The sequence below is a fragment of the Scatophagus argus genome, chromosome 14 (assembly GCF_020382885.2).
Source record: "Scatophagus argus isolate fScaArg1 chromosome 14, fScaArg1.pri, whole genome shotgun sequence".
Lineage (NCBI taxonomy): Eukaryota > Metazoa > Chordata > Actinopteri > Scatophagidae > Scatophagus > Scatophagus argus.
The window spans coordinates 14,020,601-14,038,258 of NC_058506.1; the positions used below are offsets into that span (position 1 = coordinate 14,020,601).

General features: G+C 43.3%; 3 protein-coding genes across 3 annotated transcripts; all 3 read left to right on the forward strand.

Moving 5' to 3' along the window:
* Positions 1-820: 820 nt before the first annotated feature.
* LOC124071067 (acanthoscurrin-2-like) lies at positions 821-2,543 on the forward strand. The gene is made up of 5 exons (XM_046411501.1): positions 821-845; positions 1,303-1,506; positions 1,843-2,040; positions 2,156-2,176; positions 2,333-2,543. The coding sequence occupies exons 1-5, from the start codon at positions 821-823 to the stop codon at positions 2,518-2,520; spliced, it is 636 nt and encodes a 211-aa protein (XP_046267457.1). The 3' UTR covers positions 2,521-2,543.
* A 999-nt stretch (positions 2,544-3,542) lies between these two features.
* On the forward strand, positions 3,543-6,435 carry LOC124071068 (glycine-rich cell wall structural protein 1-like). The gene is made up of 10 exons (XM_046411502.1): positions 3,543-3,546; positions 3,993-4,103; positions 4,413-4,493; positions 4,572-5,102; positions 5,337-5,411; positions 5,511-5,558; positions 5,683-5,745; positions 5,836-5,883; positions 6,045-6,107; positions 6,224-6,435. Exons 1-10 carry the CDS (start codon positions 3,543-3,545, stop codon positions 6,433-6,435), a joined length of 1,236 nt encoding a protein of 411 aa, XP_046267458.1.
* Positions 6,436-6,456: 21 nt separating this feature from the next.
* On the forward strand, positions 6,457-17,515 carry elnb (elastin b). The gene is made up of 31 exons (XM_046411503.1): positions 6,457-6,567; positions 6,937-7,161; positions 7,320-7,352; positions 7,476-8,072; positions 8,238-8,267; positions 8,416-8,634; positions 8,783-8,887; positions 8,982-9,014; positions 9,116-9,166; positions 9,300-9,338; positions 9,538-9,573; positions 9,697-9,825; positions 9,921-9,968; positions 10,704-10,796; positions 10,988-11,011; positions 11,652-11,672; positions 12,095-12,121; positions 12,257-12,316; positions 12,840-13,082; positions 13,234-13,488; positions 13,602-13,640; positions 13,735-13,791; positions 13,897-14,253; positions 14,371-14,421; positions 14,506-14,883; positions 14,976-15,017; positions 15,178-15,666; positions 15,826-15,852; positions 15,947-16,414; positions 17,175-17,231; positions 17,400-17,515. The coding sequence occupies exons 4-31, from the start codon at positions 7,478-7,480 to the stop codon at positions 17,513-17,515; spliced, it is 4,089 nt and encodes a 1,362-aa protein (XP_046267459.1). The 5' UTR covers positions 6,457-6,567; positions 6,937-7,161; positions 7,320-7,352; positions 7,476-7,477.
* Positions 17,516-17,658: the final 143 nt, after the last annotated feature.

A 17,658-nucleotide genomic window follows, 5' to 3' on the forward strand; every position in this document is an offset into this window, starting at 1 on the left:
CAGTCTCAAACACTTGAAACTGTGAATGGCTTTACCAAAATTTGTGCCAATTGATCCTCCAAATGTTGACATATTTCACTAAACTAGAAGATTTTGGCCTGCTGGTGGCGCAAGAAGAAAAGTTCAGGATCACAAAATCAGTAGCATTCATTGCGTGGTCGTTAATGTCCGTAAATAATTTCATGGCAATCCATCCAATAGAGTGGAGGTATTTCAGTCTAAAGCAACTGACAGACCAAAAAACAGACTGCTATCTCTAATGCCACAGCAGTGGTGTGACAATAGTCGTTAAAGTGTGATGGACAGAGTAATAAAATGAGCTCAACGCTATACATTCAGTGCTGAATTATTAAAGTCACTGTAGAAAAACAGTGAACTCGGAAGAATCTCCACATGTCAAATGAAAAATATCTTTATTTGAATTCACTGCCAAGCCCATCTGCAGTTTTATTTCATATCTTACTGTAACAAATCTCCAGTGTTTGATTTCACAAAGAAATTCTCCCAAAAACAACAAAAGTTTTTTGCGTGGGGGGGGGTTGTTTCTGTCCAGCAGAATCCAGCGGGCCGTGCTCAATGACTGAACGTGTAAGTTATTTACTGCGTGCTGTTAATGCGCTGTACATGGCATTACTGTGAGATCAGTAACTCACATTCTTTAGGAATCCCTACAGACCTCTTCTTTTCACATCTGGACTGTAGGAACTTAAAAAAACCTTTCCTTTTATAGTTGTTCACTCTCTGTGTGTTTCTATTTTGGGCTGTTGTGATTTGTGAAACTGAGCGTAGGTGCAGAAAAGTGTGAGAATTATGACCAAAGATGTATGCCTTTTGGATGAAGGGCTGTATGTTATCAGCTACACAGATACTCAAGACACAGAGCACAGGGTTGATAATCACTATACACAAGCGCACATATATATCCACACACACACCTTTTTATCTCTCTGCTTGTGCAGCAGCTCATTTTATTTCTTAAATGTGATCCTTAATATTAAATTAAATTGGTTTCACTAAATGCTGGGGAGGATAAAATCATGCCTCATTAGCCCTGTGATGTGATGAGCGATGATTCATAAATTCCACAAATTCTGTCATCTGTTGGAGTCCAAAACAATGAAAACAGCTTTCACTATTAAACTGTTGTGTTTACACAGCTGATCCAAACTCACTGGCTCTTATATTTATTATTTTTATGGTTGTTTTTTTTTTTTTTTTTTGATAACAGCGATATTTGTACTTGAACAGAAAAGCTAATTATAACTTGAAACCCTTACGAAGTCGTATGTTGCTGTCTATCAGGTGTATATATACCTGCTGGTGGGGCAGCAGGAGCTGGAGCCGACATAGGAGCTGGTGCAGGACCTGGAGCAGGTGGGGCTGGAACAGGATTTGGCCCTGGAGGAGCCGGGACTGGATTTCAGCCTGGTAGAGGAGTTGGACCAGGACCAGGAGCAGGAGGAGCTGGAACTGGTTTAGGAGGCTTTGGACCAGGAGCAGGTGGAGGTGGGTGGTATTTGTGTTTTCTGTTCGGTTTGACACTGACACTGAAACACTATGACTGATTATGACTCTTAAAGTTATGAATATGAGGACAGACATGGTTAATTATAATATTTACATTAATCATATTATTTCAAGTAACATACAGATATCAGCTCTCAGATGTAGTTTTGGTCGTATTTTAATTTGTTCAAAGGATATTAGTTAGGATTTCCAGGTTACAACCCAGGCAAAGAAGAAGACCACAAGAAGCAAATCTAGCCATAAATGTGTGTGTAACATGCTGTTACTTCTGCTTTCTTTAATCATATCTGGTTTATCTCACAATTTCCCAATGACTGCATTCCTCTGGGGGCTATGGTGGCCAAGGACTGGGAGGAGTTGGCCCTGGAGGAGTTGGACCAGGGGGAGTAGGACCAGGAGGAGTCGGACCAGGAGGAGTTGGACCGGGAGGAGTAGGACCAGGAGGTTTCAGGCCCAGCACTTTTGGCCCTGGCAGTGGTGGAGTGGGAGTCGTACCTGGTGGTGTTGGGGCTGGTAAGACGAATACAGCTGGATGACATCCTCATTATCTGCTTATTCCATCATCTGTAGAGGAAAAGTCTGCTGTGCTTTTCTTGATTTAATTGTAATGATTGACTTCTGCTTCCAGGTGGAAAGCCTCCAAAAACAGGTATGACTTCCAGTCCTATCTGCACTGACTATGTTTTAGAGAATCTCAAAAAAATTGAGAAATTTTAAGTCTTTAAACAGGAGGGTTAATTACTAGTAATTATATATCTAGTTGTTTACACAAGGCCTGCGAGACTAAAGGTTTTTTTGTACCCAGGAGGAGGCTACGGTAGTCATGGAGGTGCAACAGGAGGGTTTGGAGCAGGACTGGGACCAGGTGGAGTCGGGTCAGGTGGTTTTGGACCAGGTGGTCTTGGACCTGGAGGCTATGGAACTGGGCCTGGAGGAGTTGGTCCAGGTGGTTTTGGACCAGGACACACCAGTCTGGGTGGCCAAGGCATGTAGTTTGTCTTCCTTGTGCACAACAGCTGTTGGAAAAGACATTAAAATAAAATGTATAACAAAATATCATCCTCATTAGGCACAAAAACGAGCACATACTTTCCTCTCACATTCAAATGAGATACTCAGGTTAAAATTTAACATCACCCTTTGAAGATACCATTGTACTAATAAAATACGTCCATTACCTACAGATGGCCAGTTATGTTTACTTGCATCATGTGACTTTCACAATAAGTGGAAGTTCTTTACTCTGCACACATGGATCAGCAGTCAGCCCCTGTACTGTAAATATTGTTCCTTTGGTCAATTCAATGCAGCAGGATAAGGACTGCATACATGTACCATTATTTCATTTCCTCATTACCTCAAGCTTATAAGCTATTGTTGAGGGGCCACCCACCCTCATGCGCACACACACACACACACAGTGAGAAAGGCTAATGCATTAGGCATGGCAGTTCCCTGATAAAGGACGGAAGTCATCACGTCAGTCAGAAAGACTGATTTGCTTTGGAATTTCAGGCCTCTCTGTTTTTCATCCCTCAAACATGCAAGTTCCCTGTGCAGCACGAGGAATGTTGCTGATAATATCCAAACGATTCTTAAGAGGTTAAGCCTCGGTTTTTTTGGAACCTTTTCAATTCCACCCATTATGTTGGTGAGTAGAATGTATGTCCTTGTAAGCACAGGAAAAAGACTACTCACATGTCACACTTTCCAGTTTACCAAAAAGTGTAGCATACTTGGCCAAACACATTTTTTTCATCGACGCTACACAATAATGCACACAACATTTGTTTGTGTTACCCTGTTCCACCCTGAGGAGTAAGACACAAACATCCTGGTGCACCTGGACAAACAACAGGAAACATGATTTTGTAAACACTGCGCTGTAACCTCAACAAAAAATATTACAAACTAAAACAGAAACACAGTGACCTGCTTATAATGAAGACATCTCTAGAGAGAGGGAGAAGTAAAACTGACCTTGTCTCAAATCTTGTATTTTAATGTGAAGCACGATGTGTACCAGCTCTACTTTGACAGAGAATGAGAGAACTTAATCAAATTCAGTTTCATGTGGCAGAGGTGTGTGTCATAGAAAAAAGATAAGAAAGGAGTCTTGGTTATGGCCTTTGTCTTGATGGTTTTTCAGTCATCCCCCTCGTCCAGGTTTCAGTTCCCAATCTGCAGCCTTGTAACTGTTACTGACCCGTCTACAATCAAATCCTGTATGAAATTCAAAAAGTCAAACACGCACACTTCAAACAAATCTTCAAAACCTTTCCAGAGAACAAGCTAATCCTTGTGAGGTTTCTCTCGTGCAGCCATCATACATGTATAACATTACAAAAGGGTGGAGTTGCAGAGGGACACACTGAATTCATTTAATGTATGATGTAGTGCATTGTAATCACAAGAGCAAGTATAGGAAGTACTAAGTACTTGCTTTTCATTTATCTGCTCGTTAGGCCTTGGAGCAGGGGGTTTAGGTGGAGGAACGCTTGGAGCAGGAGGAGTTGGAACTGGCACAGGTCAGGGAGCTGGAGGGCTTGGAGTTGGACCAGGATACATACCTGGAGGTCAGTGGCTTTCATTTGTCTGCACCTGTATCTTTACATGAAACCCAGTGACTGATTTAAATGGATAGGTCTGCTTTACTGAGAATCACTAAACAGTCAGTTCCAATTATTAACTGATTTAGCCATACCAGTGTAACCATGAATAAACAAAGCTGTATAAATGAATTTGTCAAGCTGCCACAGACCTCCTATGAAACAACCAACAGTTTGGCAAAAAAAGAAGTTTCTCTTCTTCATATCTTCTTCTTTAGCTATATTGCTTACCTTGAAGAATATATGTGTATTGAACAAACCTCTTTCCTGACCCAGGTGGTTATGGAGGTTATGGACCAGGTGGTGCTGGTCAATACCCAGGAACTGGTGGAACTGGTCCCAAACCTCCTAAAACAGGTATTTCCTATTTACTAATGAACATTACACAGTTGAATCACTTGATTGAGTTTTGTAATTTTTCAAAAACACTCTTAGGTGGGGCGGGAATATCACTTGGAGGAACTGGTTATGGACCTGGTGGTGCGAGATTTGGTCCTGGCGGTGCTGGATTTGGGCCTGGTGGTGCCGGATTTGGGCCTGGTGGTGCAGGGGTTGGCCCTGGAGGTGCCGGATTTGGGCCTACTGGTGCCAGATTTGGACCTGGTGGTGCAGGGGTTGGGCCTGGTGGTACAGGGTTTGGGCCTGGAGGAACAGGAGTTGGGCCTAGTGGAACAGGATTTGGACCTGCTGGTGCTGGAGTTGGGCCTAGTGGAACAGGATTTGGACTTGGTGGTGCAGGAGTTGGGCCTAGTGGAACAGGATTAGGGCCTGGTGGTGCAGGGATTGGGCCTGGAGGAACAGGATTTGGGCCTGGTGGTGCAGGAGTTGGGCCTAGTGGAACAGGATTTGGACCTGGTGGTGCAGGAGTTGGGCCCGGAGGAACAGGATTTGGACCTGGTGGTGCAGGAGTCGGGCCTGGAGGAGCAGGGGGAGTTGGGCCGGGTGGAGTTGCCACGCCAGGAGGAGGTAGATAATATGATGTACAGTACACATTGTGTATATGTATTATACAGTCAAATGAAAAAAAGAAATATATGTTATTTCTCATGAAAAGCTCACAAATTATTTCAAGTATTAAATGTTCATTCAGTTACATTAAGTTTCAAAATAACAATTTTAAAATATGCTGTTGTGTTTTGACAGTTCTAAAAGTTGTATTTTGTCTTTTTATTTTATTCTTTATTCCTGTTTCACTTCCAGTGCTGCCACAGACTGGTACCACTGGGGGAGGAACTGGAAGAAAGAGTAGCGCTAAAGCATCAAAACAAGTTCCAGGTAAATTCCAAAAAAAGACAGCCACTTTGTTACTAAAAGATGTACATCTTTTCAGTACAAAGCTCATGATTAACCAGAAACACATATGCTGTCACACAGGAGTTGGGATACCTGGACTCTATCAAGGTGGATTTGTACCAGGTCAAGGTATGTTGTAACACAAAAAATATATAATAAACATATAAAAAATATGTTTTAACAGTACAACATTTTTGCAGAAGAAGCTGTAACAGCTGTGTCATCTCTCTGTCTTCTCATCTTCCCTGACAAGGTTTTGGTGGCCGTGGTGTTCTCCCTGGTGTGGCCACAGGAGCTGGACTTGGGCCTCAGACTGGTGTGTCAATGTGGTGATGAATCTTGGAAAATCACATCTTGGTGTGGCACACATGCCTAAAAATAAGAACTTTCACGTTGTTCTTCACAGGATCTGGAGTTCTCGGCCAGGGAGGAGTTGGACCAGGAGGAGCAGTCAGTAGGTGTCCTAAGTCCCAAAATGATAAGCAATGATTTTTCATGCATCCCTGTGTTTTTTAATATTAAAATATTTTAAATATAACAATTAAAAATGTCATCGCAGGCTAACGTTTAGTATTCTACAGGATCAGCCCCTCTGTAATGTATTTCTCACTGTAGATGGTCGTGGACAGCAGCTGCCTGGCGTTTTCCGTGGTTACCCTCTTATATCACCAAAATCAGGTATACGGGAACATAAGTTCCATAAACTGTGCATCTGCATAAATACATGACAATAATGATAAATGTGAAGGAAGAAATTCCAATCAATAGAAAATAATTTCTTCTTTCAATGACAGGGACAGGCAAATCGAAGAAGAATCCAGCCAAAGCTGCAGCTAAATACGGTAAAGATACTTGCATGCAGGTGTTCCTCTGTACTGCCATTTTTGTTAGCTCACCTCTTATTTTCTTCAATCAGGTGGAGCTGGGGCTGCAGGAGGTGCACTTGGTCAAGGAGGTGCTTTGGGGGTTGGGGGAACAGGAGGAACTGGGATCTCACCTGGATTAGGAGGTGGAGTTGGAACAGGACTCACACCTGGATTAGGAGGTGGAGTTGGAACAGGACTCACACCTGGATTAGGAGGTGGAACTGGAACGGGACTCATACCTGGATTTGGAACAGGAAGTGGGCCTGGATTAGGTAAATCTTGGTGGACAGTGCACCTCTTTCAGGTCTGTTAGGGAAGAACAAGGTGCAGAATGCGCCTATTAAAGAATATCTCTGTCTCTGAATCTCCTGTAATTTATAATTTTTGGAATATTTCCAACAAATACACCAACAATTTAATTTTAAGACTGCACATGATTTTGTGTTTCAGTAACTGTCTACCTAGACAATCCTTTGTGTCACAGGTTATGGTCCTGACTCAACCCCAGCACACACATGTTGATAAATACTTTGACATTTCATGTAAAAGCCAAAACAACATGATAAATATCAAGTGTGTGCATTTAACAAACTACTTTAGTCTACAGCTGAGACAAGCTCAAATGCCTTTAATTTCTCCAGGTCAGCCGGGTGGTGCAGGCACAGGTGTAGCTGGAGGCCTTGGAAGGGGAGGACCAGGTGGAGGAGCTGGCATTGGGACAGAAGTGGGACCTGGTTCTGGTGTTGGTTTTGGTCCAGGTGGTGCTGGCACAGGCCCTGGAGGAGCAGGTTATGGGCCAGGTAGAACTGGGTATGGACCTGGTGGGACTGGTACTGGATTAGGAGGAGCAGGAACAGCACCTGGAGGTAATTATTTAGGTCTTACAAAACAGCCTGGTATCATGCAACAGCAATAGCTAAAGAAACAGAATAAAGTTAGAATACAGTCTTCCATTAGCAATGACTACTATATCACTATCATATTATTGCTATATACTACTATATTACTATTAAATTACTTTCAGGGTATGATGCCAGTGCCAAAGCCCGCAAATATGGTAAGAGCAGAATCTATATTATAGATACTAATAGTATAATATAGTAACTATGTCATTATTGTATAGTTGTATTTAACAAAAACTTACAGAATAAATAAAACATGACTGTTGTGCTTCCTACAGGCATGTTAAGTGGAGCACTTGGAGGTACAGGACCAAGTACTGGAGTCAGGCCTGGTGGTGCTGGTACAGGCTATGGACCAGGCATAGGAGTTGGACCTGGTGGTGCTGGAACAGGCTATGGACCAGGTGGAATCGGACCTGGTGGTGCTGGTGCTGGTACTGGCTACGGACCAGGTGGAATTGGACCAGGTGGTGCTGGCACAGGCTATGGACCAGGTGCAGGAGTTGGACCTGGTGGTGCTGGAACAGGCTACGGACCAGGTGTAGGAGTTGGACCTGGTGGTGCTGGCTACGGACCAGGTGGAATTGGACCAGGCGGTGCTGGTACAGGTTACGGACCAGGTGGAGTTGGACCTGGTGGTGTTGGTACTGGTTATGGACCAGGTGGAGTTGGACCTGGTGGTGCTGGTACAGGTTACGGACCAGGTGGAGTTGGACCTGGCGGTGCTGGTACTGGCTATGGACCAAGTGGAATTGGACCGGGTGGTGCTGGTACAGGGTATGGGCCAGGTGCAGGAGTTGGACCTGGTGGTGCTGGTACAAGCTATGGACCAGGTGCAGGAGTTGGACCTGGTGGAGCTGGCTATGGACCAGGAGGTAGAGTGAAAGATACATATATTTATATGTATATTTATATTTATATATGTATATATATATATATATATATATATATATTTAAATAAGGAAACATGTCTGAATTTATAAACATCCATTGGCTAGTACAGTGTTCTTAAAAGATGTTGATGTGTCTGCATTTTGCAGGTTATGCTGGTGCCAAAGCCCGCAAATATGGTGAGAAACTTAAAAAGAAATACTATTAGATGAATACTATAATCCAATATAACATGTTTGAATGTCCACCATGAGGATGGCCTTTTGTTTGTGGAGTATTGCGGGCAGTACATATTCATGTTTTCTGATAAAATGCTGCTCTCAGCAGGCCTGTCTGGAGGCGCTGGAGGTGCCCTGGGTGCAGGAGGACTTGGTGGTGGAGCTGGGCCTAGCTCTGGGCTTGGAGTAGGAGGAGGGCTCCCAGGAAGAGGTGTTGGAATAACAACTGGTGGTGGACCTGGAGCAGGACTGGGGACTGGTGGGATACCTGGTTCTGGTGTTGTAATGGGAGTTGGACCAGGTGGTTTTGGACCAGGCAGTGCTGGAGGTAGAACAATATTCCCACAGTTCCTCAGAAACTCTATGAGTAAAACAGAAACCAATTCATAAACATATTGCACACATGAACCACTCATTCCCTTATTTTTTAAGTCTTTATTAAAGCCAAAAATCCTCACTCATTTGCTTTACTCTAGGGCTTCCGGGAGGAACAGGATATGGTCCTGGGGGATATGGACCTGGAATTGGTTATGGACCAGGTGGAGGCTATGGTGCAGGACCAGGGGCTGGATATGGAACAGGTTCAGTGAAGCAGTTTTCAATTTTGTCCAAAATCAATTTCACCCAATTAAGCTTGCTGGAATGCCTGAACTTAATTCATTCTGTCATTTACAGGCTATGGAGCTGGATCAAAACCTGCTAAATATGGTATTAAAATGTGCACATTTTGTTTCTGATGATGGATGTTTGATCCAAATTCCAGTTAAAGTCAATTTTAATTTTTGATTAATTTCATGGTTCTGGTGTAGGTCAAGGTGCAACAGGTGCTGGTGGGGTACTTGGAGGCGCAGCAGGACGAGGTGATGAGTGATTCTTATTTTTCTCCTGTTAGCATTTATTATTTTTTTTCTGTTGCCAGTATTTTGTCAATGATACACTTTTGAAATCCTCCTGATGGAGTTTCCTATACTCTCTTATCTTGTGTCATTTTAGGTGGTTATGGACCAGGAGGCCTTGGACCTGGCATAGGAGGTCTGGGCTGATTTAAAGTAGTCTCTGTAGAGTAGTGTACAGTTTTGTCAGTGCAATCTCAATCAGAAAAAGTTGATTTTCTTACAAGCACTTGTCAGTAACTCTACTGGCCACCTTTAACGGTTTATCTCTTATCAGTCTTTTTATTACATTTAACATAGTTGATACTAATAACCATATCATTTGTTGCGACTTTCAGGCTACGGCACAGCTGGATCTAAAGCTGCTAAGTACGGTAAGCACTGTCGTTTTACAAAATTCTGCATAAGCTGGAATTATGTGTATATCAAATGTTTGTTGGACCTGAAAAAAAGCATCTCTTTTGAATTCACAAGATCATTTCTTTTATAAACTGCAGGAAAACCTGGTGGTGTTATACCTGGGGTGGGAGCAGGGACTGCAGGACCTGGGACAGGGACCAGCACAGGTGTTTTAGTAAATGGCACCAGCACTGGCAGCAGTGCAAGTGCAACAGCTGGACCCATGGGTAAGCTACTGTTTTGAGGATTAAGAATACACATTTCGGGGACAGCAAATTATTAATTAGATAATCTATGTGTACATCTATGTCTGCTGGATCAGGAGGAGGATTTGGACCCACAGGAGTTACACCAGCTCCAGCATCAGAAGGTATCTGTACAGTGTTAGCACATACAGTAGGTTGTTGAAAACATGTCTCCAGTATGTTAGTTTTAATATAAAATACTCTGTGCAGAGATGGAAAAGACAGTGTTGTAGGTGACAGAATAGAGGAAGAAAAAGAGTAAACTAGCTTACCTGAAAAGGATTTTGCCATCATTTCACACACTTATCCAAAGGCCCTGTATTTGATTTAGCATTACTATTTCAGGATTTCAGATGTTTTTGGCACACCTCATATTTGTTTAGAACATGATAAAGCTGCATACAGAGTTTTTTTAAGCTGCCAATGTACAGCATGCAGCTCTATTTTCGAATAGCAGTCCTTTTAATACTTTGCTCTTATTGCAGGTGATGGCAGTGTGATAGAGGGGTCTGGAAGTTCTGGAGGAGAAGGTCCGTTTAAACTTGCTGGATTCTTGAGAAAAAGTCCCTTCTTAGCTTTAAACTGCACAGATGTTTTGTTGTTTTTTTTTGTTTTTTTTTTTGCAAAGATGGTAACAATTATCACAAACAACACGAACATTTAAATACAGGTCCAAGGATGCATGAATCTGATAACCACAGAAGATGGCCCACATGGTAAACACCTGTGAAAAAAAAGGAACAAAACACTAAATTTTAAAAGTAGTACCACCTGAGAAGTGATACACTTGTTGTTTTTATTCATGTATAAACACTTGTTTACTTTGCACTGTATATCCTGTTACCACTATATTAAAACAGGAGGCGCTAGTGTAGCTGGTAGACCTGTGGGTGCAGGAGGTGATGGAGATAGCCTGGGTGGAACAGGAATCCCAATCATTGGAGCAAGACCAGGTATTTTGGTAATCTATGCTACAAAGTCAAAAATGAATTAATACAAGCTCAGATGTTAATAATTCATTCTGCACTCTGTTACATTGGGAAATACTCTGCTGTATTCAATCTCTATATTTAATCATCTAACAGTTGTCTCAGCTGTGTTATCTTCACACTTTTATGTTTTGTAAATTATTTTTACTGAACAGGATTCAACGGGACAGAAGTTCCAGGTCAGTGCCAAAACTTTGGCATGTTTGCCTGCAAGTACTGCATGTAAATTCATTTCTGTCAGAGTATATCTCTGGCTATGTCACTCACTCTAAGACTTACGCAAAGGAGGTAATGTTTTCACCCTGTAATCTTTCTCTCTTTCTTTGCTTGCCTTTATGCAGATTACCTTTTGAAGCAAAGCTGTTTAAGGAGCAATGTCTTTTTGATTGTGAAGTGGACAGTGCCATCATGTGGCCATTTAAAAAGCGCATTATGTTTCCACTCACATAGGCCTGGATTTTGAGATGTAAAAGAAAACATATTTTTCCCTAGGGACCAGGACTATTTCAAAACTCTTTTCAGCAGTTCGGCAACAGATGTCATCAAATCTTAAATAAATTTACTATGACACAGATTTGAACAAATTTGAATGTCTCTGAAAAATGTATTCGTTGAATTTAAATATGCCTTACTGTTAACTGGTTGGCTTTGACACTGAAAGGCCATAACATCCACACTATGGCTAGAATTCTGATACTGAACCATGTCTCTAATTGGCCCAAGTCCTGCATGCAACATCTAAAAGGGATCAGCAAATTTACTTGTTTCCTGTATATTAGGAAAGAAAAAGACTTACACATTTGCTCTCATCTCCTACAGGTTCTACGAGAACAACCCCTGGTGAGTTGACATGAAGTATTTTGAGCACTGAGGTGTTATCTGTGAATAGAGGTGAATGAAGCTTATTCTACAGTAAAAAGCCATGAGATTTGAAATTACACAGGAATAATTTACACATAAAAACTGCCTAATATGATAAAGATGCTTTGAATGCATCACAAATGCTTTTAATATTATGTAGATCACAATATTTCTGCACTTGAACGCTTTCACAGCTGTCACTGGTTTACCTGCACACGAGAGTGAGTGTTTTTCTTGCACTTCCTATCACAAAACTGGCACCACTGAATGCTGTATGGCAGACTGACACTAGCTAATGACTGAAGCTGGCTACAAATAAATTTAAAGAGCATTTAGTTTTGAAAAATATTTTGTTTCTGACCGATAACTGCCCAAGATAATCTGTATTTCTGTCACTGCAGTCGGTGGTGGGGCTGTACAACCAAGTGGTACGTAAACCTCCATCATAATGTTTTCAGGATTTCTCTTACCAGTATTTCTACTTTTGTTTCAAACAGCTGGGACAAGCGTTATCCTATAACAGATAAAGTATTCTCTGACTTCTCTTAAATTTCATTTTGCAGGTTCTGGAGGTGATCTCTCAAGTGGGACACTGCCTGGAGCCAAGCCTCTAAAACCCCCAGGTGAAATAAATACAATTTAATTTACTCTTAAAAGATTTAAAATTCAACTTTCTGAATGACCTACTTACAGTCCTTACCTATTATCAATGGGAAAAGACAACATGCCATTTGAGCTCCAATGAATGGTAATCATCAGCCACCTACCAAAATCTATTGTACATTCAAAACAAGAATTTAATGTTGCCTTCTCTCCCTTTAAGGACCCATTTTTCAAAGCTTACACCAGTCTGAAACCAGTACTTCCAGAAACGATTAGAACGATGTAGAAAAATGTGACAAAGGTTTAATACTGGAGAGTGTTCTCACCAGGCTTGTTATTGTTTTTGTGTGGACCCCAGCCAGACAAGCAATCACTTTGGAAGCTGACTGGGATCTGGATAAAGAATAATGGGCATGCACCGGGTTTCTTTTCTCTAATGTTGGTTTGGATGTAAGAGGTTTGGGGATTAGTGACCTAGATCTTGGTTCCAGCTTTAGTCCTATGCTAAAACACCAATCTGGCGTCCTTTCATGGTGTCTGCAGGTGTCCCCAGAGGTGACACGCCAGGTGAAGGAGATGGAGAAGGAGGTCCTGATGGAGAGAGAGGTGGTACAGGAGGCACAGGTGTAGGAGGAGTCGGAGGGCTTCCTACCAGTACAGGAGGAGCAGGAGGTGTTTCAGGTGGTGTAACAGGAGTGGCTAGAGGAGACAGTCCTGCTTCTGGGACTGGAGTTAGACCAGGAGGTGCAGCTGGTGGACTAGGAGGAACACCAAAACCGCCCAAAGGTGCCATTTTGCCATCAGAACGTACACTCCATTATATGTCTACCACCATGTAGGACAAACGCAGACTGTAACAACAAAATGTAAGATCATAGATCATCTGTACTCACTGAAGAACCTTTATATATTTAATCTGTCTATTTTTTAAATCTAGTGTACGGACCTGATGGGACTGTCACAGGAGGTATCAGTGGCGGACTTGGTGGTCCTGGGGCAGTTGGAGGAGGTCCAGGAGGAGTTGGAGGCGGTCCTGGAGCAGTTGGAGGAGGTCCAGGAGGAGTTGGAGGTGGTCCTGGCACAGCTGGAGGAGGTACAGGAGGAGTTGGAGGCAGTGCTGGTGGAACAGGATTGATACCTGGGGCTGGTGGGCCTGGGGGAGTAGGAACAGGAGCCTTAAAACCTGGAAAAAGTGAGTTGCTACCATGTTTTAATCTCTGACATCCTTGTGTATTCATCCCAAATCAACATGTATATAACAATAAAAGAAAAAGATTTCTTATTTAAACGTTTCACATATCATAGGCTACGGTGTTGGTGGAGCCGGTGTTTTGCCAGGTGGAGGTATGCTAATTATGACTATCATTATCTAAGTTAGAGCAGACAGATGACTGAAACATACCCAGACAGTATTCCTTATATGTCTTTTTCCTGTCAGGCATACGCTACCCAACTGGAGCTGGAGTAGGACTGGGAGCAGGAAAACCAGGCAAAGGTTCAATAAACTGTCAGCCATAATCTCCTCTCTTTAACATCTTTTTTTGCACTGAAAAATGAAAGATGCTGTATGATGCATGTAATGTTTTTATCTTTCTATCAGTATATGGGACTCTTGGAGCAGGAGGCCAGGGTGGGATTGGACCTGGAGGCTATGGAGCTGGTCCTGGTGGCTATGGTTTGCGTCCAGGAGGTTATGGTGTGGGACCTGGAGGATACGGGGCTGGCCTGGGTGGCTATGGTGCTGGACCTGGCGGATATGGAACTGGACCTGGAGGCTATGAAGGCCAGACTGGAAGCAGAGGCACCGGTGGTGGTCCTGGGGGTGTTGGGACCCTCGGAGCTGGAGGTGTTGGAACTGGGGGTGTAGGTGGAGGTGTAGGAGGAGGCATAGGTGCAGGCCCTGGTGGAGTCAGTGGTGGACTGGCGGGATATGGTGGTGGTGGTGTAGGTCCTGGTGGTAAGTTGACATCTCTGAAAATAAACTCAATTTTAATTCTTAAGTTTAACACATTTTATATGAAAAACACATATTTTATTTATCTAAATACAATAAGTGTTTTTTTCTGTTATCCAGGTCAAAGGTATGGCACTGGTACAGGACTGGGTGTCGGCAAACCACCAAAAAGTAGGATAAAAACTGACAGATATACACTGTAAACATACAGATAAATTTATGCAGAAAAGTGAAACCGAATCAATTTGTTTCTAGGTTATGGACCAGGAGCTGGTGGTACTGGGGTTGGGCCTGGTGTCTATGGAACTGGACCAGGTGGAATTGGTACTGGTCCAGGAGGTTTTGGACCAGGTGGAATTGGTACTGGTCCAGGAGGTTTTGGACCAGGTGGCTTTGGTCCTGGAGGTCCTGGTGGTGCTGGAAGTTATGGGCCTGGTGGCACTGGACCAGGGGGATATGGGCCCAGTACTATCAACACAGGACTAGGTGGTGTTGGTACCAGGCCAGGTGGTTTTGGGCCAGGTGATGTTGGCCCAGGACCAGGCAGCTATGGACCTGGTGGAGCAGGTGTCGCTCCTGGTGTTTATACTCCTGGAAGTCAAGGACTGGGGACAAGAAAGCCCCCCAAATCAGGTATAGCAGTCATGTATTTTAACACTGGGAATGAAATTTAACAATTTATTCTTTTTTAGTATGATTCAGGCTGTTTTCCCTCTTCCTGACAGGCTATGGATCATCCTCACTGGGTGGAGGTGGCTATGGACAAGGTGAGAAATATCTTCATTCTATCACTTAAACATCTTTAACAACTTTTAACAGATTCAGTGTTCATCTCTACGTCTTCGTATATGATATAAAAGGTATAAAACCAAGCAGAGCTTAAAAATACCTAGTAAATCACCAGCTCCACCTATGCCTGTTTCCTAGGTGTAGGGGTTGGACCTGGTGGAACAGGGACTGGACCTGGCAGATACGGACCTGGGGGCACTGGACCAGGTGGTGCTGGCACAGGAACGGGAGGCTTTGGACCAGGTGGTGCAGGTACAGGACCCGGTGGTTTCGGACCAGGTGGCGCTGGGACAGGACCAGGTAGTTTTGGACCAGGTGGCGCTGGTACAGGACAAGGTGGTTTTGGACCAGGTGGTGCTGGCACAGGAACAGGAGGCTTTGGACCAGGTGGTGCTGGCACAGGACCAGGTGGTTTCGGACCAGGTGGCGCTGGGACAGGACCAGGTAGTTTTGGACCAGGTGGCGCTGGTACAGGACAAGGTGGTTTTGGACCAGGTGGTGCTGGCACAGGAACAGGAGGTTTTGGACCAGGTGGAGCTGGGACACGACCAGGTGGTGCTGGCATAGGAACAGGTGGCATTGGAACGGGGGGCCAAGGATTAGGAAAAAGAAAACCATCTAAATCTGGTACGTAATTATTATACAAACTGAACTGTCAAACACAAAAAACAAAGTGTCAGCTGGTGTCCAAAAATTCATTGCACTGACTGAGAAATATAATTTTATTGTGGAGGAAAGTAACTGGCAGAACATCGTTTGACTGTACTCTTTCTCATTTTTTTCCAGGTTATGGAGGAGCTGGATACGGATCAGGTAAAGTTTCGGTTAGGATTACAGGATGGTAAATATCTTTTTATACATTTACGTGGTACATAGTCATGCTTATATATTTAGATCTGTTTTCCAGCAGGAGTATTAAGAGGCACAGGAGGTGGTCCTGGCCGAGTTGGAGCAGGGGCTGGAGGTGCTGGACTTGGTGGCTATGGCCCAGGAGGTGCTGGAACTGGTGGCTATGGACCTGGAGGTGCTGGACCTGGTGGCTATGGCCCAGGAGGGGTGGGGACTGGTGGCTATGGGCCAGGAGGTGCTGGACCTGGTGGCTATGGCCCAGGAGGGGTGGGGACTGGTGGCTATGGGCCAGGAGGTGCTGGACCTGGTGGCTATGGCCCAGGAGGGGTGGGAACTGGTGGCTATGGCCCAGGAGGTGCTGGACCTGGTGGTTATGGTCCAGGAGGTGCTGGAACTGGTGGCTATGGCCCAGGAGGTGCTGGAACTGGGCCAGGGGGTGTTGGACCTGGTGGACAGACACTTGGGAGCAGGAAGCCTCCTAAATCAGGTTATGGCTCGTCCCTCGGTGGAACTGGCTACAGACCAGGTAAAATTCTCAACTGATGGACATAAATATATCATTAAAAAGTTGTGATAGTAACTGATGAAAGTCTGTATTGTTGCTGGACACTGGGCATGAGATTTTGTTGTTAATGAGATTTGAGTGGTGCCACAGTAGACTGTAAAATTACTGTATACGTGACTTGAAGAAGTCAATGAATTAAAGAATTTCCCCTCAGGGATAAATAAAGGAATTTTGATTCTGATTCTGATTGGTGATACAGAAAAAAATAATTAAATGACTCCATAGTCTTAATGAAGACAACAATGAATGTTTAAGCTTCTTAATCAGTGTAGCGAAAGTCCTAGTAACTCTGCAAGGCCAGAACAGAGTTAATATGCAGCTACTGTAGGTCTACTTTCATAAATTAAATTTCACCCTTGAATACAATAAAAGATTCGACTAGTTGTTGGGAATTTACATTTGTCTATCCCAAGAATAAAGCATTGGCTTCAAAAATAAAGGTCAGTGTTGGACATTTGAAGGACATTTAATGCATTCATTAACAACATAGTAAAACGATTGTGACGTGTCCACAATATACTGCATGATAAACATGTTTACACAACAAAATGAAATAAACTTATAAACAAAAATAAAAAGCTTTGTCCCCATGATAAAACTGGACAGCGAACTGGTCTCCATCTTTTTGTTTATTCATTTGTGAGAATGGTTTCCCATTTACTACATGTCAAATTTCTTAACATTTTGAGATATTTACTTCAACCCCATCTGTGTTCATCAGGTGGTGGAGTAGGAGTGTTTCCTGGTGCAGGAACAGGAGGTATCACTGGAGGTCCAGGTGAGCTTCTTCAACTTTAAGCTTCTTCTGGAAAACAGTGACTAAAATCTAACATACTTGAGCTATGGCAGAACATTTACAGTCCAATGGTTCACTGTGTATCATGCGCATTTCCTTGAGGATTTTAAATGCTCATTTACGCACATCTATACTAACTTACCTGTCCAGGTAGCATAGCAGGAGGAACTGGAGGGCCAGGGGGTGCTGCAGGAACAGGACAGGGAGTAGGAGGTGGAACTGGTGGTTTACCAGGTCAGTTTAAATGGATTACCAATACAATATAGAACAATAATGTGAGTGTGTGTCAGATTTTTACATTTTGAGATTTGAAAACATTTGCATTCATAAAATTCGATTCACTGCACAATAAACATCTTACCTCTCTGCTGTCCAAGTGATTCAGGCTGTAATGTGTCCATTCTTCCAG